Source organism: Pimephales promelas, chromosome 9 (assembly GCF_988280905.1).
Source record: "Pimephales promelas chromosome 9, fPimPro1.hap1.1, whole genome shotgun sequence".
Classification (NCBI taxonomy): Eukaryota; Metazoa; Chordata; class Actinopteri; order Cypriniformes; family Leuciscidae; genus Pimephales; species Pimephales promelas.
In genome coordinates this window covers 15,599,842-15,621,967 of record NC_142777.1, presented here as the reverse complement: position 1 = coordinate 15,621,967, position 22,126 = coordinate 15,599,842, and the positions used below count along the sequence as shown (strand labels likewise).

At 36.6% G+C, this 22,126-nt stretch overlaps 1 protein-coding gene across 2 annotated transcripts in view; it reads right to left on the bottom strand.

The window, feature by feature from the left end:
• The window catches only part of gfra4b (GDNF family receptor alpha 4b), a 117,672-nt gene that overhangs the window by 15,007 nt on the left and 80,539 nt on the right, over positions 1 to 22,126 (bottom strand). For both annotated transcript variants that reach the window (XM_089134782.1, XM_039648412.2), the window contains exons 2-3: positions 4,051 to 4,326; positions 2,877 to 2,957 (exon numbers count right to left, since the gene is read on the bottom strand). In XM_089134782.1, the coding sequence (XP_088990908.1) occupies positions 2,877 to 2,957; positions 4,051 to 4,204 (235 nt within the window). In that variant the 5' untranslated portion in view covers positions 4,205 to 4,326. The remainder of the gene's footprint in view (positions 1 to 2,876; positions 2,958 to 4,050; positions 4,327 to 22,126) is intronic.

Below are 22,126 nucleotides of genomic sequence, written 5' to 3'. Positions count from 1 at the left end.
ACTCGAAAACAAGGGGTAGGTGAATTGGGATTGAGCCTAAGGGTGCTTTCACACTCTATTTAATTACTTGGTCTGATTGCTCCTCCCACTCCCTGCCACAATTAGATTGTGTTTACACGGTATATTTGGGTCCAAACCCGCTGTACATTTCTGTCATTAAAGTGGCAGCTGTTTACCCCTGTTACTATGTGATGAGTTCAGATGCAAAAGCCTCTAAATGCCATTTGAAATTTTCTTCTAGAATGGTCATTTTTATCAAGCTTGTATATTTAAGTTCACTTAAATGGCAATTAATAGGTAATCTTCATTGCCATTTAAGTGAAATTACTGAACTTAAATATACAAGCTTGATAAAAATGATCATTTTAGAAGAAAATTTCAAATGGCACTTAGAGGCTTTTGCATCTGAACTCATCATGTAATGACAAAGCAGGAGAAGGCTGAGGCGCACGTCATTAAAGGCACACTATGTAATTTTTCGCCACTAGAGGTCGTTTATTCAACACAAAGACGTAGCTTAATGACGCCTTTGTACTCATGGTAAATCAAGAAAAAAGAACTTAAACAAAAAGACTAACTGTGTTAAGCTGTAAAACAATTATTGGTTTTCTGTCAATGAATATTTCCAAATAGTTGCTCACCTTTGTAATAAATCACATAATATATTAAAGTCTCTTTGGTGTTTCCATGGTTTCTTCAAAATATAACCGGAAATTGAGGTTAACAAGGTAATGATGTCATTGATAGGATAATGTAAGTACACAAATCAACAAAACCAATCAACACCAGACAACCTTTCTGAAGCGGATTTGGGAGTTTGGAAAACTGTTAATCGAAAGTTCTAGTGTGAAAGCACTTAAAGTCCAAATGCTCCCAAGTTCATGATAAGACTGATCGGGTCTCAAATATTATAGCACAGGTCAAAGGTTTGGCTAAATAATGTTCAGTATAGACATATGACAAGAGGATGAAAATATTATGTGAAACTGCATGTCCATCCTGACATTTTGACTCATAAGGGACAGAATAAGTATCACCATACAGCGGCACAGAGTGAGTAGAGATGAGTGGCCGTTTTCAATGCACAAGGTTTTGTGGGACTACAAATGGAAAGGAGCAAATTGGGAAAGCGTCAAAACTGTGAGAAACTTTGTATTTAAATGAGAGTTGAAGAATGTGTGCTGACAGTCAATCTCTGTGAGGCTTTTTGCTGTTCAGCCTACAAACAACTAAATGGATTTGAGTCGGATACATCAAAACATCAGACTTCAATGGTTCTTTGCAGCACCTTGTTCCTCTTTTCAAGACCAATTTGGCTGGATCAGTCTTCTATTGCTATAAGGTTCTATTGATATTTAAAAGATGTTACATTTGGCTCATTAAATCAGTGTTTTGACTTTGGGTCTTTTTGTTTTCTATATTTCTTTTTAGTTTTAAACTAAAAAGAAATATAGAAAACAAAAAGACCCAAAGTCAAATAGTTTTAGCAACACTGCCTAGGCTGTAAATCTGCAACTGCATTTTAGTGGCATGTTAAAAGTATTGAGAATAAAACTGTAACATTGCGAAAATTCATTTTTGAGAATAAAATGTTTCGAAAAGAGTTGAAATTATGATAATGAAGATTAGAATATGTAGCATTCACAGTTTTCTCATATTGTCATTATGACTTTTTTTTTTATAATTATGCGTATTTGGCCTGCTGTTCGATGGGGAGGGCTCTGAAGTATCTGAACAGTTCACTCTGAAAAATGCTGGGTTGTTTTGAAATATGGACAAACCCAGCCATTGGGTTACATTTTTAAATTACATTTTTAACCCAATGGCTGGGTTTGTCCATATTTTACCCAAAATTGGGTTAAAACAAACCAGCATTTTTTAGAGTGTACATGATTGAAGATATGGGGTGGTGGAGGGATGCAGGGACAGAGGGTACATACACCATCTGTCGCACTAATTTAAATGGTTATCTGTACGGGCTCCTCCCGAACTTTGTTAATAAAACATCATGTTCTGAAAAAAAGGAAATGCAGGGGTAATGTAAGATGTTCAGACAACTCAAATAAGCAGACTACTCTGAGGCACAACTCATTACGACCAAAGGAAATGCCTCTTGATGTGAAAGGAGATGAAACAAATGAAAAGGAAAGCAGTAAAAAACATCTTTCCAAGAAATCATTTTATTTCATTGCCATTAATAATCACAGAAGAGCCTAGAATGTCTGTCCATATCATTCAGATAAAAGCTTTGTTGATTCTTTGTGAGATGAACAATCCAGTCCAGACACAAAGCTTCAACAAACAAACGAGACACTGACTAATTTCCAAGACAGCTGAGAAACAACAAGGGTATAACTAAAGGAAATGACAATGAAAACAAGTTTCAGAGCAACGCTAATACACAACGACTGAGACTCTCCCACACTGGAGTTACATTTGCACTGCTAATACACATGATAATGAGATGTTCTGGGAACCATGATATTTGAAGTTAAGATTATTGTATAGGGTCCCTGTGTGTTGCCAGTGTGCATGTGTGTCTGTTTAATTATTTCTAACTGTTCTTTTTTTTGTTAATTAAGTATTTTTCTAACCCATAAGCTCCATTCTAATCAGTCACAATACAAAGAGGATCTAGATAAAGACACATATTGAAATTAAATGTTATGATTACATCCATTGCAATGCATTTTTCTCCCTTCACATGTACGTCAAGGTTTTACATTGTTTCTTTTACATTCTATTACATTCTACGCACATTCTTTTTCATTAAAGAGGATTTTCATTGTTTAGTATATCAGTTTTGCATTACTAAAGCGTTATTTAAAAAGTCAGGTTGTGCAGTGAATTGCCATATTGTATTAAATTGATCTTACCTGCGGTGATGGAGGCTAGACGGACAAAGTCATAGCCTTTCTGCACTGCTTCATATGGATAGTTCTCTACCAGGTTAAGCCCTGCAAGAACAAACACCTTGTTTCAGAAATGAAATCCTTTATTAAATGTTTTATAGAGAACAATAAATATTAGGGAATCATGTGGAGTCCAGCAATACTGTTTTTATTCTGTTTTTATGTTTCAATACTAGGTGTTTTTAATCAAAAACAGGCATAATGAAGTTTTATTTACAATGTCATAAGGTGTGACTTGATAGCAGATGTAGTTAGAACTATCCCATTTACAATACACCACAGCTTTGACTGCATTCAAAAGTTGCTGTGTATTCTTACAAATCTAAAACTTTCTACATGCACTTGAAATACTTATATCACAGTAGATGTTTTGTCTGTGCCTGATTTTTAAAGGGTTCTTTAAAGTGTGAAATGGGTTTATATTTTTACAATCTACATATCAGTGAGATTTCATTCTGGGCTAGAGCTAAAGCCAGCGCTGGCATTTGAAAAAAATAAAACACAAGGCTACGTCTGGAATTATACATGCAAATACATTTAAAATGATTAAGTCTTAGCCTACTTACAGGTTGTGGCCCAACAACTGCTGCCTCTGGTTTTAAAGTTGAAACTGCTTCATGTTTTAGTAACAGTTTCTTGTTGAATCCGGCATTGAATTCGTGGGGATTCTGGAAGCTGTCTTCCATAAAATGCGCAGCACAGAGAGCTAAATTACGATTGTCATTTTCAGGAACCTAATCGAACATAAATTGTATCCATTGTTGACGAAGTACAGCGTCCGTGGGAAGCTCGAACACAGAAGACCTGACAGCTGGGTGAACACAACACACTCGGCGAGCCGCAGAAATATGGCCATGCCATTTTTTTCATATTCCGGAGGGAGGGTTGATGTAAATGTATGGGTTAGTGACGTCTAAAACCCAGCTGTATTCCCAATTGAGTCGTTTTTGTAGGCAATATACTTCCTGATATTTAAAAGACGATATCTCTGCTTAAACTGAACTTTCAGCGCTGCAACTTTGCAGATACTGTTCATGCACCAACAGCAACATTACACACTATTTAAAATCAAAAAAGTGAAATCGCAATCAACCCCCCCCCCCCCCAATACAAAGAAAGGAATTGTTGTGTTACTCACCATGCATTCCAGATTGGTGGAGACTCCAATATATGCTGAGACAGTTTTTCTCTCTCTTCATGCCTCGTCTGCACTGGCAGCCGTGCAGAGGGCTGGACAACAGCGCAGAGACAGCATTTGCACACTGACTGCGGGCCCCAGGACCGAGTTTCATGCTGCCGTTCCCGGCAACGCATTGGCGAAGGGTCCGAAGGCGCGGGCTGCAGGTCTCATCACTGGAACAGGTGTCTCCCGCTATAAGACAGTCTCTCCCTGCAGAAAGCAGTACCTGCCAAGCTAAAGGAAATGGGCTTAATTTAATAAGGAAGGGATCTGGTTTTATATGTATAGTGTACTTTACCGATATCATTAGGAGAGCAAACAACCAACGGGTTTAAGTGGCTGGTAAGTGGTACTGCAGCATCATAAACAATGGCCAACATTCAAAAAGATCCCCATTTCCACACAAAACGCCTATCAATTAACCATCAGGTTTCGCTGGCCACCCTCAAACACCTACACTTCATTAGATACAATCACATCCCATCTGCTGTTCAAATGTTATTATTCACTTTTACTAACGACAGCCTGCTTATCCGGGTCTGTACATATTTATATGTATGCTTTTGTTTACTTATGTAAACCCTTTGTAAATTGTATATTTACTTGAATTGTATATTGACATGTATATGCAGTACCTGTCTAGATTGAGAAGTATAACTTTGACAGAGCACAAAATATTCAATTTTAATTGCAGAAAAGTTTGGAAAATGTCTGACAAACATGATTGCGATACATTTGGGTCATACATATTCAAAATATTTTGAATTAAAATATTATTCAAATTTAGGAACGAATGGTAGATATTTTAGCCAATTACCTACACCTATTTTGCATGAGAAAACACATTTGTTTTTATCGTATTCATTATGTATTACTTGGGGAAATCAAAATGACTTTTTCTAATACTGGATGTAACTAGGCATTGCTTAAAGAGTCAGAATGAATGCATTTAAATAAAAGAATAGATGTGACACGTTTCCTGAAATACATACAGACAGATACATAAAATATACTTCAGGTTGCAACACCATCTGTTAATCCCCTGATTAAATTCAACGAGAAAAGTGCTCTGAACTAAATTCAAACAAAATGAGAAAATACATTATTTCAACATCTAACAGATTTATGCACGTGCTAGCGTTTTGGACTAATGACAACGTCAAATAAGAAGTAAAATCACAACCACATGTTTGGACCGAAAAGCAAATTACCAGCTCACTGTTGAAAAGCATCATTGCATGTCTTTGACATGGCTTTTCATCCATCTGTGTGCTTGTCTGTATATGTTTTTGTGATGTTTTTCAGCCCCAGTCGGGAATAGCAGAACCTGTGGGCTGGTATTTTGTTCCCAAAAAACTCAAAGGCTTTCTGACAGATGCAACCATATGCAGAGAGTTTTGTGGAGGCAGGGAAGGCAATGTATCATGAATACAGACATGAGAATAAATCAACATGACAGCAGGCAAAATGAGACTTTCTATATCTTATTAGAGCATTGTTCAACATTAGTGCCTGAGCTGGATTAGGGAGGGAATAGTCTTTAAAAAAAAACAGCCACAGTTTGATCAAACCAAACACAATGAGACAATTCATTACTTCAATTAAACAAACCTGTCCTCTCCTTCCACCAGGCTAGGACGCATATTAATGAGGGACGTTACTTTCTTAACTTTAGTTCCTGATGCATGTGTAATTTATTCCTTGTCTTTGTTTATTCGAGATTTACATTAACGACTGGAAATTGTGGCCATGAGGGAGACATTTTTGAACTAATTCATATGGAAGTGAAGTAAAGCTTGTTTGTTAAGCCCTGAACAATTGGCCCTTGAGACTGGATTCTGTAATGTGTGATGATCATTTCTGCTCTAATGACTAGAACTGTACGGCGTGATGAATGTCATATTTTTTCCTCATTACACAAAAATCTGACACTCATGAAGATCAAGTTTAGTATAGTTACACAGCGCAGTGTGTGTGTGTAAGGCTATATAACTGTTTATGGTTCTTCAAATGACGCAGTTTCTTTGAGATACACTATATACGTAATCTTGTGGTGAACAAAACACTCCAGGGCCCAGTTTATGACCGGGCCCTTCTCTTTCCGAAACAGTGGACCAAGCTTTACTACATTTTGTTTGGATTTTGGTGGACTAACATAAACAAACTGTCCAACGCCATCAGCTAAAGATACTAGGAAAACAGCCAGATGCCAGAGAGCAAGAAGAAGACCTCTTGTACCAAGCCCGGGAAGGACAGGACTTGGTCCACATGCAGTGTCTACAGTGGATCAGCAGTAGTGGGAGAAAAACAAAGAGAGATCACAATGATCCATCCAAACCCATTTTTGGGGTCATTTTTGACCAAAGACCACAAGTGTGACTATTTTTTTAAGACCACTTAGCATGCTCAGATCATGACCTCAATTTTTTTGTGTGTTCACATACATAATGCCATAAAAGTCACCAAGTTTCGTAACATCGCGATGAAGCTGTGATTTTTAAAAATTCAAAACATACTTTTTGTTATCAAAATGTATTGGTGTGTATGTGTATAAAAGTGTGTTTGTATGTGTGTGTGTGTCTGTGTTGGTGGGTGTGTCTGTTTTGCACTCTAGATGTTGTAGAGTGTCACCCCTTTCTTGCGGTGTACTTTTTTTTTTTTTTAGAATTGTGGCCGATTTGTAGATTGTACATACAAAAATTCAGAGAATTTTTTTTTGTATCAATTTCCCATTCATTTCCTATGGGTTGTCATTTTTGACAGAAGAGCAAAAGCGTGACTCATTTTTTTACGACCACTTAAATTGCTCGAATCATGACCTCAATTTTTTTGTGTGTTCACATGCCCAATGCCATAAAAGTCACCAAGTTTCGTAATTTTCTGAAGAAGCTGTGATTTTTAAATATTCAAAACAGATTTATTTAATCACAATTTATTGGTGTTTTTGTGTGTTTATGTTTTGTGTGTGTGTGTGCGTAGGGGTGGGTATGTCTGTTTTGAACTCTTGATGTTTTACAGTGTCACCCCTTCAACGCTGAGCACTTTTTTTCTGCATCGTGGCCGATTTGTAGATTGTACACACAAAAATTCTCAAAGTTTTTGTGTTTTTGTCAATTTCCCATTCATTTCCTATGGTCGGTCATTTTTGACCGAAGAGCACAAGTGTGACTATTTTTTTTACGACCACTTAGCATGCTCGGATCATGACCTCAATTTTTTGTGTGTTCACATACCCAATGGAATAAAAGTCACCAAGTTTCGTAACATTCCGATGAAGCTGTGATTTTTAACATTTCAAAACATAAATTTTTTCAAAAATTGAAGAGCACCTGAGGGTTAAGTGACTTTGTGATTTAAAATCAGTCACTGTCATTCACTATCTAGTTGGAAAGTAAATCTATCTATAGCTGTTAAAATAAATGCTACAACTTGTATCTTGGAATGTGAAACATACATGTTAAGCAATACAACAATACAATCCATTACACCACCACAGAGTCATATTTTGTCATTCTGATTATGCATGCACCATATACACAGACTGTTATTCTGGTTTAAAAAGAAAAAAAGTTAACATGCATATATCTATATCATTTTTTTCAGTTTAAGTTTTAGATTAGATTTAGTTTGTATTTATTTCGGTTAATCATTTTAGGGTTTCAAATTTCAGATTCAGTTCAGTTTGAATTTGTCTTAATTTGGGGGCTTTTCTCCGAAAATATATGTGATAAGTCGCAATTAATTTACTGGCACATCGCATGCAGTCAATGTGTGAATATGAAACTATAAAATCACACACTAAATTTGTCTGTGCAAAGTTATCAGCAGCGCATGTCATCAGCATGTAAAGCCAGTAAGTTCTGTACTTTATAACATAGGCAAACAAAATAGTTAAAATAATAATTTGTAACACTTTACAGGTGCACTAATATGCAACAATTCATGCTTATAACTAATTCACAGATAATCAATTAAAAGTCATAACATAATGATATCCTTGCAAATCATTATGATTAAGTTAAGGAATTATTTCATGAAGCTAAATTTAATCAATAGCAATTCATTTACAATATTAATGAATCAATTCATCTGCTGATGCAGTAATCATTAATGAATGGTTTAGATCTTCATGAGTCATACATTAACTCAAAATGATCTGTGCATCAGTTAAGCATGAATTAATCCACATTAGTGCACCAATTGTAAAGTTAAGTAAAAATTAAGTGGGTGCATTTGAATTACAATAGTAACACACAAGCAGAAGTTCAGTCTCACCGCTATCACAGTTCCAACACATTTTTGTGCAGAAGAAGTAATATCAGTGATGATCAACAACAAAGAAACCTGCACATTTCTGATTTGAACCATACACAGCTGCTAGCAACACCGCTTAACTTACTGTATTTTGAACCTGAAATACTTCAAGACCCTATGTGTTCGAACAAAGAAAAACAATTTCAACAAAGATGTTTTCAGAAGAAACTAATATGTTGTGTGTATTATTGAATGAAGCTATGTTTCACTCAATATCCGTCCTTCACACTCTTGCAGTCCTGCAGGCCATGCAGTATTTCCAATATGTTCTCTGCCTGCCGGGTTCCAGTGAATGCCTATTCATGCAATCTCTTTTCAGATGCTTAGGTAGGCGAGTGGAGAGAGATGTGTGAAGGTGAAAAATATGACGCTAGCTGCAAAGTCATAACATATAATGGAATAATACTATTCGTTAGCTAACGTGACATTTTGTCTTGAAATGAATGTCGAATTCTTGAATGACGACAGTGACAGTATTGGACATTCCCTACTCAAGTTTAAATACAGATAAATGTGAATTGAGGTGAGAGCTTTGCCAGAGGGCAAGATTTTCAAAACACTAAAAATCTTGAACTTGGAGTCATATAAAGATGGTGCTTTTGCCTTCTCTCATTCCCCATTGACTACCATAGTAAGTAGTCAATGGGGAATGAGATCTGTTTGATTAAAACAATGTCATTCTTCCAAATATCTTCCTTTGTGTACAGCAGAACAAATAAACACATAGAGGTTTGGAACAACATGAGGGTGAGTAAATACTGACAGAATTTTCATTTTTGGGTGAATTAACCCTTTAACGATAAAGGGTGCCATGCATAATATTTGGCCGTTTTGTCATATAGCGTCACCTATATGACGCTAAAGGATGAGAACGGGCTGACATGTGATGGCAAATAGGCACATGTTATTCAGCCCATGTGTTCAAAATCTCACTTCAGCCTAGTATGTAAAGCTGGCAACTCTTGTCTATCTAGAAATGAACAGTTACTGTTACTTTTATGCACTCTACACAATGCTGGGTTGTTTTAACCCAAAATTGGGTAAAATATGGACAAACCCAGCCATTGGTTTACATTTTTAAAATACATTTTTAACCCAATGACTGGGATTGCCCATATTTTACCCAAAATTGGGTCGAAACAACCCAGCATTTTTTAGAGTGTGTGTATTTTAAAAAACGTAAGACTTCCGGGCCATTTGACAAATTTAAATACCATGCATCTTTACAACATAGTTTTGTAAAAAATAATAGTATTCCTTAAAAAAAATAATAATAATGGTATGCTAAAAGTCACAAATATATTGTTTAGCATACATAGTCCAATTGTAAGATTGATGAACTAAACTAAACTAAAACTAGAACTAAAATGTAACTTTGTTGCTCTGTAACTCATGTTAACTCTTTCCCTGCAATTAATGGGTTTTTGCCATCATTTATGAAAACAGCGCTTTCCTGCCATTGACAGAAATTCCCGGCGATCAATGTTTTCACTGTTTTATGGTAGGGGGTGCTTTTATGCGTTTTCTGAAAGAATCGAGAATCTCCGGGTCAAAACATTGAAAAAAAAAAAAAAAAGCAGAAACAAGCGATAAAAGCATTGCTTATGCGCAGGTAAAAATAACCTGATCATCAAACTTTCAACACCATATGAATCAAAACTGCCTAACATTACCAAACGAAATGTCGATCCAGGTGCTGCTTCGGGGGTGTTGATGATCTCAATCTACTCAATCTATGTTTTGATCATCGTTCTGAATCCGATCCAGACGTATTCTTTAACAAAAATGTGATTTTCTCAGCTTTTTGTTCAAAATGTTGTAACCCTATAGTAAGTACATGCAGTTGGTTAATATTCCTCAGTAATTCATTACACTGTAAAAATAACACCTTATAACAAAGTGTAACTGAGTTAATTACTATAGAGAGGCACATAATGGTGTGAGAAATTACATAGTGTACTTCACCGTCATCATGCTATTTTAAGTGAGCATGCAAAGAACCAACACTGCGATCAAGTGTCCATAAACGTACAGAGCTGCAGTAGTGAAAAGACAGATGGTCAGTTACGAGATTTCAACGGTAGTCTGAAACCACAGCCTCGCTCCATCGCAAAGTGTGTCTGCTAATGCTGCATTGGCAGAAGCCAGAATAGACACCATACATCATGAATGCAAATGAAGTGCTTGATTTGACATTTCCAATAAGCCTGTCTTAGTGTACCAGCGGGTTTAGCCAATTAACCATGTCAGTAATCAATTCCTTCAGAGCCCTGTGCTAAGTCCTCCCTTCTCCTTGCACATAAATCAAAGACAGATTAGCCGATCAGTTACCCTGATGCACCAAACTAACGGCCCACTTTAGAATGGATGACAGTGGAAATGAAAGTTAATGGAGTCTGTTAGGGTGCCACCAACAGAGCCCCTTTATACCTTCACAGACACTCCCCGTGAGGAAAGAAAATGATGTTGTTCAACAAATGTGAATGTCATTTTAATTACAATCAAACAGAGAAAACTGTTAGATGATATGTGTCATTTTTGTCAATGCCAACTCTCATCCCAGTTTAATATGCAGCAAAAGTAAACACTGGCATGTTGCCACATCCAATAGTGTGAGTTTGGGGCGGGGCTACCTGTTTGTTTAACCGATAGCAGGTTGCAACATTATCCATTGTGTTTAACTTTACTTTTGACCAGTTTTCCGTTGACATTTTGAGCGCAACCCCTCTTTTGGAGTTAAAAAACTAATGTCAGGATTTACTATTGACATGCAATGGAAAAATAAGAGCTGAAAAGGTCATTTTTGTGGCTGACCTTATTGCACGTCACACATATGCCAACCCTCCCGATTTTTCTGGGAGACTCACGAATTTCAAAGGCCCAACCGAAAATCTCCCGGACCGATCTTTCTCCCGAATTTCCACCCAGACAACAACCATTCATCACTAGGCGCCGTTTCAGACCGAACAATAATAGGGGAAAAGGAAGAAAGAAGAGACCATGGTGAATAAAGGGTGCCATGTGCGTTGGATGTAGACGAAATGTCAAAAGCGTCAGTATATGACGCCTTGGGATGAGAACGGGCTGGGAGCATTTAAATAAATCATGCAAGGTGATTTACTAAGGTTTGCGCTAGTCAAGCATTCTTTTCTGGCCCCTAAAAAAAGCATTTCTTAAACCAGGCGCTGCTTTTGGTAGATTGCGTTTCACTCCCATTTGCGCTTTGATCACGTGTTGGTCGTTATGGAAATGATCCAGTTGTGTCTTGTCATCAGTAGATCACGAGTAGAACTTTTCACTCGTAAATCTGGCCCATTACCTCTTAACCTTGAGTGCTCTTGTGTAATGCTTTCAATGTTTTGTTAGGATCTGCAATACTTTGTTTCATGTTCACTTCATATTAACTTCAGTTTAATATGTCTATAGAGTTAAAAGCAACCCTTTTAGAAGCAAGACCCACATAATTAACCTGTTTGCCAATTGTCAGCGTCATGCAAGTGATACATTTTACGCATGTGGGCAGCCTGAGGCATGATGAATGTTCGTTAAAACTTAAAGACAGCATGAATGTTGAATGAGGGTGAATTCACAGCTCAAATATGAGGTACTGGCTAATGACAGCCTAGCCACACATCCCTGACCTTTACGTCACTCACACGGAATAAGATAGAGAATTTGATACTCACACAAAAACATTTCGTTGCACACAAAACCGAAAGAGTTGATATAAAATTTTGAGCAGCCAATCAAAAGTTTAAGGGATTTAAACATGCCGAAAAGACAAGATGTCACGCACTAGCAGAAACCAGCACAGACACAATTCCTCAACTGGGCACAAAAACTACTTACTGACATCAAAGGAAAATAAATTGCTCTTAGAAAATTGAGACAGCAAAACATTTTAAGGTGTTTAAAAATGGTAGGAATCACAACTGTTCCAATCTAAATGCAACACATCACACATATTTGTGTGTACCGGAGATACAGCCCAGAGCAAAGACAGATTTACTTGTACAATGTTTTGATAAAGAAGCAATTTCCAAAAGTCAGTTCCAGGGGAAATATGTCCTCGTCTTCCTCTGCAATGCAGCTTTAGCACTGAAAAGTAGAGATATTTTATCTGCTGTTCAATATAGTTAAAAAGTTTCATATTTAATCAATTCCTCCCCAAATCTTTTCACTTCTAGCATTCCGACATACTGTATAATCAAGATACGTGTCCTGATTAAAAGGCAGCTGAATTTGAGGGAGAAAATGTCACGTTCCAAATTTATAACAGTGTTCCTACATTTTCCATTTCAAAATTCCAGACCTTTCTGTAGCCTTTTTCAGACCATATTTAAACATAAATGGTTCATACATCTTTATGTTAAGTATTACATTTGGTATATAGTAGTCATCTGTAAATATTTTTGTTTTGTTTTTTGTTTTCTCAATGTTATAACATGCGCTTACATCAAGGGTGCCCAATCCTGCTTTCCCGAAAGCATCTTTAGGTCGCCAGTTCCATCGTTATCAGCATAGTTTTAACGAGTCGGTGTTTCCCGAAACCATCGTTCCAACAAACATTCACAAATAGCATCGCAGAGTTGTGTGGTTTGAAGGACAGAGGCATAGTTTCTATTTTGCATGACATTTGGACGTAATAAATCCTTATCTTGAGCAAAATAAGCAAGCTGACATTCAGTACAACCAGTGCCTTTTATTTAGAATACATACAAATGGAATTTACGTCTTTTAGTTTTTCAAAAGATTTGAAGTAACGTGTTTGAAGAGTGCGCATGTGCGAACGTGCTCTACTATTAAAGGCTACGTTCACACTGCAGGCTGAAACGACCTAATTCCGATTTTTTTTGCCCCTATGCGACCTGTATCTGATTTTTTCACGACAGTCTGAACAACACAGATCCGATCTTTTCAAATGCGACCCAGGCCACTTGGGTATGTGGTCCAAATCCGATATGTATCCGATCTTTTGAAATGCGACTTCAATCTGAACGGCCAGGTCACATATATCCGACCCGCACGTCATTGCACGCACCTGTAGCTAGCCAATACACGCTAACTCCAACGCGTTTCTGCGCTGTTATGGGCCGCTGAAGACGAGTCTCTTCCCCAGTGTTGTGCCTGAACGCGTTCAATGAACGATAGTGCATGAACGCGTTCATATTTTGGGCGAACATGACAGTTCACGTTCGCCCAAAATAAACATACTGTCCCAGACAGCAAACTGACATTGAATCAACGTGGAAACGACGTCTCTCATGACATTGAAACAACGTTGATTTTGCTCATCGAATTAACGTTGAACCAACGTCAGATGCGGCATTCTTCAAAGCTAAATGAAAATCGAAAATTGGTTTGCTTTCATAACGTTGAAACAACGCGTTGATTTCAAGTTGATTTTGCGTTAGTTTGGAAAGAATGACGCGTCTGACGTTGGTTCAAAGTTAATTCGATGAGCAAAACAATGTCAGATCAACATTGTTTCGATGTCATATTTCCATGTTGATTCAATGTCAGTTTGCTATCTGGGGTATTACTGCCTGATGAACATTACTGTGAACATTCTGGTGCCTGTGAACGTGCGCTCTCTGTCAGTATAACTTCGTACAGTAGGGTGCCAGATTTCTATAGAGCCTTCCAGGCGAAAACCTGGCTAAAACACATGTAAACATGCCTTAAAATGTAGCGAGAAAACACCCAATCTGGCAACACCAGCCACCAGTGTCGCACCACGGACGCCGGTGACAAAGCGCCGAGGACGCGCACTATCAATTAAACGGGTTTTATGACGAGGTCGGTGAGGATCGGAAAAATCTTACATTTATGTGCAAACTTTGCCCGTCGATAAAATAATTGTTGTCTGTGTTTGTATATGGGCTGTGGCAATAATAATAATAAAACAAAAGCTCGCAACATACGGAAAAAAAGAACTATTCCGCAAACAACAAGTGACGTCGTTGACCGTTGATTACTCTTCTGCGCATGCGGGTCACTTCTGGGTCATTTCACGTTCACACAGGAGATCACAAAAGGTCGCATTTAATTGGAAATGTGAACGGCCTTTCAAAAAAATAGAATTTTAAAAAAAAATCGCAATTGAGCATTAAGCCCTACAGTGTGAACGTAGCCTAAGAACGAGCCAAATATTGAGTCTGGTAATAAAGCAAAATAACTGAAAACAATTAGACAAAGTCCTCAGAGGACATGTCTGTAATGTATATTAACAAATCTAGCGTTTATTGGATCTCAAACAGTTTCATTAAGAGTAGTTATTACTCCACAACGTGCAAAACCAGCGTGGTTGAACGATAGTTTGCGACAGTGGGTTTCGGGAAACAGTCGTGACTAGCTAGTTGATTTTTCCAACGATGCATCGTACTATGGTAGTGAATCAGTGAACTACCTCGTTGTGCGGGAAACGCACCCCAGGACAGTCCAGCAGGATTGGGCACAACTGGCTAGCATCATTATGAGAATTAACCTAAAATGATTTATAACTTCCATATATTCACCTCTGAAACATTGGTTTGATACTTTATTCATGGTTTGTTTGATATTCATTGAACACCAAACTGCAAAGTACCGTCTGATTTAGATGGCAAAAAAAGACTTGCTTGGAAAAAGATAAAGAGTTTTGCGTGATGAAAGTGTGCCTTGGATTTATTCAACTGTTTTCGACAATCACTAAAGGATCAGTAAACTTTTCCATGGAAACACTCTGCTTTTATGATAATTACATTTTTTATTATTAATTTTACGTTTTAGAAAACTGAATAGGGAACAAAAATATTAAATTATATTGGAAATTACTCAAAAAAAATTTAATTAAAAAATAAAATTCCATACTTTTCCAAACTGAATAGGAACCCTGTGACAAAATTCCAGGCAAACAATCTGTGAAAACCCATAATTAAAAGTGCACTATTATTCACAGTCAACTGTATTCTCCTAACACTGTATTTAATGGCTGGTCTTGATCCATTCAACAAAGGTGTCTCAGTGTTTCCTATAAACATGCACACACACACACACACACACACACACAAAAAAAAACTATTTCTCGAGTAACAGTATTTTATCACCAAAAATGAGATAAAATGCATCAGACACAAGCAGAATGGAAAATACATTAAGGCCTTCTAACGGTCGACATAAAATAGACCTTGAGTCTTGTAAATGCCGTTATAATATAATGCTGATAGCTCTGGAAAGTCAATGCTAATCAGCACCTCTGATGCATTGAAACATGGTGGCCTTCCTTTAATCATGTATTTTGTCAGTAGATGCCCATTCCCAACGGCTCACTTCCTCCAACAAAACACTGGCTGGTGATTTATCTGCAGACATCACATGAGGCATGCATGTCACTCTCATAATCTCACACAAAGGCATAGAAGCATGCAGTTCCCTAAAGAAACATGAAATCACCTCCTGCAAACACATTTACGCATCGCCATTTCCTCAGATATACCTGATCGCAGCTTTGAGATCAGATTTCATTCCGCCTGATTGAGGATTTGTCACTGCATGTTTATGAATGCATGTGTTGTGCTGCTCAGCTCTAAAAGCTATAGAGCACAACAGAGACTACACTTGGGTTCTGGAAGATTTGGGCATTTTCAGATTCCAACCAACCAGCTTTGAGATGAATCACAAAGCAAACTTTGTTTTAAAACAAAATCATTTTAGAAGTCCGATAAATAAACTACCTATCCCATGAAGCATTGCAAATTTTGCAATTTTGTAAATATTTCTTATTATTATGATCATCAATGTTGAAAACAGTTTTTGTGGAAACTAGATTTTTTTAAAGGAGTAGTTCACTTTTCAAAAAAACTTCTGCTGATAATTTACTTACCCCCATGTCATCCAATATATCCATGTCATTCTTTCTTCAGTTGAAAAGAAATTAAGGTTTTTGATGAAAACTTTCCAGGATTTTTCTCCATATAATGGACTTCAATGGGAACCAAACGGTTCAAGGTTCAAAAGACAGTTTCAGTGCAAACTGCAAACTGTTCAAAGGGCTTTAAACGATTCAAGATGATGAATAAGGGTCTTATCAAACGAAACGATCGCTCATTTAAAAAAAAAATAACAAAGTTTAAGTTTTAAAAGCTCAAATGGTCGCCTTGCTCTGTTCTGTGATGCGCGCTTGTGACTCTCCTGTTCGAACTTGTTCTTAAAAATGAACGAATTCAAAATGTCTTTTGGACCTTGAACCGTTTGGTTCCCATTGAAGTCCATTATATGGAGAAAATCTTGGAATGTTTTCATAAAAATCCTTAATTTCTTTTCGACTGAAGAAAGAATGACATGGATATCTTGGATGACATGAGGGTGAGTAAATTATCAGCAAAAGTTTTTTTTTTTTTAAAGTGAACTACTCCTTTAATGAATAGAAAGTTCAAATGAATTTAATTTAAATATAATTTTTTTTGTAACTTTCTAAATATTTTTATTGTGACTTCTGATCATTTGCTGAATAAAAGTATTAGCTTCTAAAAAAAGTCACTTTTGAAAGTTAGTGTATTTCATTACACAATATTCAGATACAAACAAAAGTTGGTTGAGAGTCAAAATCCAACTCAATCATGGCATTTACAATGCTGATCTGTTGTGCTGCGGTCCTCGTTTTAATGGTAATATCAACTTGATCTCTTTTCACAATTACAGGCTCAACCTAGGAATTTGGTTATTCTTCAAAATAGCAGTCACAACACAATTCACTTATGAACACAACAAAAGGTACAAGCATATGTTTCTTAAAAATTAAAGCCATTAAACATTAATCACTCTATGGTAACATGAGCAGGATTATAAAATCTGAAACAGCATTGTAGCGCTCTATGGAGAGTTAACACAACAGACTATCAAAGTGAACTTGAAGAGCTCTTTTCCAAAACGCGTTAAACGACATTTAAAAAAAAAATGAGTTTGTCGTGTCATTCTGCTGCGGACAGAACCCTTTCACTGCTCTATCAACGTTTCATGCCGAATCGCTATATTTCCTTGTTTAAAATGTACTGCAAGATACAGTTTCTTTCCAAACCACGATAAGCACCAGCCCTGTTTTTAGCCTAAACACGATAAATCCTCAAATTCAATGAGCGCTCTACACAATCCAGCACGGCGGCACTCTGAACAGAGGTTTATTATGTTCATTCATTCCTCAAAATGAGTCCTAGTTTTCTAGTCGACTAGTAGTAGATCATTTAAGCCATTTGTATTATCAGTAATCACATATATTGATTTAATTAAATGGGAGAGAAACCATATGAGCGTTTTTAATTGCATATTCCGCATCTCAACGTATGCATAAAGCTTGCCACAAAGAACCGGCAAAAGTAATGATTATGCATGAAACATTTGAATTGTTTATTAATAAACTAGTGTTTTCTGTCAGTGTCAGCAACAAAGATAAAGTTGATGATGCTTACTCGCCATCTTCGCAGTGAACGCGCATAGAGAAACGCATACTTCGAATTAGCCTACATACGCAGAGAGTTGCCAATTTATTTTAGTTTTTAATTGTTTTGTTTAAAAGTAGATATTTAAAGCTTTCTGTAGCTTAGTTCTCAGGCCTGTGTGAGGCAAGCATCGCGGTGTTTCGGTTCATATTATGAGACGCGCTCCGGTTCACCTGCGCGCCTCTGTGTCCTGATTATATTGTCTGATATTTACTTCTAATGTATTAATCCAGTCAATTTGTCGATGAAACATTTATTAAAATGAAGATACAATTTATATGAAACGAAATTTACAAGCTTTCTACAAAACAAAACTTAATAAGTGGTCAAAATCATGTCTGACGCACTCCAAATATTTTCCGATATTGGGCAGCTTTTGAATTTTGATCCTATCTTACTCATCTCATGCGGTTCCCTTTTCATAGCCTACTCAACATAGATGAAATAATAAAAATAAGTAATGTAATATTATTAAAAACAAATGTGAAATGTTTATTTTGTTTTTTTGTTAACTTATATTTAAGCGTCATGCTGCTCCGCTTTGCTCACATGTTATGTAGCCTGTGTGTGTGTGTGCATGTGCTGGAGGGGTGCCCATCCCTTTTTTGAATATCGTTATCATATATTGATCATTTTTAATAATTCGTTTTTTTCATGCATATGTTGAAATTGGTATTAATAATTTGTTTTTTTCATGCATATGTTGAAATTGGTACTATTTGTTTGAGGTTTATTTCGATTTATAGCGTTTTGGAAAAAAATAAAATTAACTTTTAAATTATCATTAACAATATTGTTGTTTGATTTAATAATTATTGTTCAAAATGTTCAGACTGAACCAATAAAACATTTAAACAGGATAATTTGAATATTCACAAAATGTGTGGGTCTAGGTAAAAAATGTAGTTTTCCTGAAAACTATTGAAATGGATTTATAGCGTTTTGGAAAAGAGCTCTTCACTTGTTCCATGTGTTGCACTCCAGTTGAACCCTAAACACCTACACTGCATGGACGATGACTATCAAAAAACAAATATAATCCATTGTAAAACTTGCAATTGCCCTTGCTGGGAATTATTTACAGTTGGTCGATAGGTTCACTTGCAGGACTAAGAGTTCTCTTCAAACAATTGCGCCAACAGAGTTCCAGGCTGCTTGCCAAAAATTTGGGCGCATGCACCCAATCACACCTCATAACAACATATTCTTATTTACTGACTGCAGAGAACATTAAAACAGACTCGTGAAGGAGGAACAAACAAAGATGGCAATTAGTTACACACAATTGACCACTTCGGAAGGTGAAATGCAACATTCCAGTCATTTAGATACGGTGGGAGGTTGGATTCTGACAGTAAGTATTTATCCTTGTTGCAGGAAAGACAAAGGGATGGTATGAGAAAGGATGATGGTTTTGTCTAAATTGGCAGGCTGCTCTAGTAATGCAGGGCAATGCAATTGCAGGCTGCATTACTTACACTTCCAGCATGCCTTGTGGCTTGAATAGAGATAAATTCTCCTTAAACACAAAGTAAAAATATATATATTATGAAATTTGGAATGAATAATAGAATAAAGTCTTGTTACACTTGCAGATTTTGTACTTAATCCATTCTGGCGTAATTGCCACATGTACGCAATCTCACTGTCATTTTACAAGACTGACAAAAAGCCTCTCATACCCTCAGGATATATAAAACACAAGAGAGTACAAATGCGGGGGCGCTTCTGTTTTGTATTCAGAGGAGAGTGAGTGACTGTTTAATTTGAGCCATTCTCCTGAGTTATAAAACAAGCATTAATTAAAAAAATATATAGTCTATTTGAAATCAGGTGTCGACAGCTTCTCATATGCACCGATAGTTTGTCAAGCCTCAACACCCCCCACAACAAAAGACTTTTATCTGAAGACGAGGCACGATGACATTACAGCAGCAACATAACCTGTTGGTTCATTATGGTAGCAATTAACTTATCAGCATATTGTCCTTCACTGAGCAGAGAGCAATAGCGTGACTCATCTAATTTTTCTGGCCGTTGTGTGGTTGAGGGACTAATGTCATTAAAAACACAGGGCCAGTGTCAGTCCTCTTCTAATGGTTGATTGTCAGGGAAATAATTGAGCTCAGAATTCAGCCTCTTTATCGTGCAAACTCTTGAGTTACCCTCTTTCGACTTATGAACAGTTAGAGGAACTAGCTAAAATGTTAAACGCTTTCAAATGTACAGTGTACAAGACTGCATGTTAAACTCTCCTATTGGCACAATCACTAGGTTTACAAATCATCTAACTTTATGGCCTTATTTTATAAAGAAAAACAAAAATATTAAAAGACTAAAATGTTTTGAAGAAATATGTCCTGCAAAAGTTACTTCAATGTAGCTTAGTGTCACTACGCGATTGCTTGGGTGTTTTGAAAGGTTGTCAAGAGTGTTTGAAAGAGTGTTGCTAAAAAAGTCGGTTCTTTTTGCACATCTATGGGATTTGTACATTTATTTTTCACTTTGCACAACATTTTATGCGTTCTGACCATTCATTTACACGAAAACAGTGTTTTTGGGCTGCTGAAAATGGTGCAAGTTTAAAGGGAATTGTGTTAAAGGGACGCCGCGTTTCTGTGTTGTACATCACACACATGACAAGCATCGGCCATAGTGAGCCTACGTGTGACATACAACACAGAAGCACTGCGCTTGAGATCACGTAGTGTAACATGGGAAGGAAATTAATAAAGTCGTTATTTTTGTTTGTTTTTTTGCGCACAAAAAGTATTCTTATCATTTGATAAAGTTAAGATTGAGTCACTGTAGTCACTTGGACTATTTTAACGATGTCTTTAAAGCTACACTGTGTGATTTTTACCCCCATCTAGCGGTGAAAAGGTATATGACCATCCAGTGAATATTAGTTTCTGCTCCTCTCAATTCCGATTTTGTTTTAACTCCTACGGTGGCCAATGTAGTCCAAGATTATCATGGCTTCCGGTTTTACCTCATCTTTGAGTGTTAACCGAAACGTAAACGCGAAAGGCGAAGCTTAAATTAACGGTCCCTATTTGGCTAATGAACCTTCAAGATGGAGGGGCAACATGTCGACCGACATTAGAACCTCTTATCCGTATGTATTTTCAATGGCATATTATACACTCACGAGAATATTATTACTTGAACGAAGTAAATATACATTAATGAGCTCATATATTTTTGAAAGAACTAAGTGTTTTTAGCTAAGAATAAACTAAAATATTTACACAGTGTAGCTTTAATAACTTTTCTAGGCAAGTTTCAGTCCCTTAGAAGCCTATGGAGGAGTGATCCAGCTCTCATATTTAATCAAAAATATATTAATTTGTGTTCCAAAGATGAACAAAAGTCTTGCAGGGTTGGAAAAATATGAGCCTGAGTAATTACTGAAAAAAAATTTCATTTTGGGGAGAACTATCTCTTAAAGCGGCATATAAAACTGCCAAATGTTACTGAATGAAATGTCGACCCAGGAAGAACTACAGGACTGTGTCAACTTTGATCTACTCCATTTGTCTTTTGATCATCGTTCTGAATGCATTCTGGATGTAGTCTTTGACAAAAAAAAAAAAACATGATTTTCTTAGCATTTTGCTCAGAATGTTGCTTTTTTTTAATCAACCTTACCCACATGCAAGTGCTGATAAAAAAACAACACATTAAGCTAAAATAAAACACTTTTTTGTGTGTAAAAGCAGATGTTCTTATCTTTCTTTTGATATATTGCAAGATCACATTGAAACAACAAAATATTTTGGGGGGCCATAAAACTTTTGTAAAAATGTTGCCGGTGGTTAGTTAACAAGTAGTTAACAAGCCTATTTATTTCAAAAATGTAGGACAAATGCTGCAGGATGAGTTACATTATAGTTATGTTCAATCCCCAAACCCTAATTTGATCCAAATAGAGATATTTGCCTTAGCAAACACCGCTAAGGCTCTAATTTCCTTTGAGGAAACATTTGGTCGCAGCAAATGACGGTCTCAAATGACAAATCGTCTTTTCTTTCTATTCACAACCAATCCACAATTGTATTTATTAGAAACACATCTGACCACTAATGCAGACTTCTTCAGGTGTCATATGTTTAGTCACTGCCATTTGTGTGTAAAAAAAAGGGCCCTTCAGATGGACTGTTACAGAAGAGTACACAGAACCTCGAAGCTTGAAATAAGTCAATCCTTCACAAAAAACAACATAAATTCAAACAATAATGAAA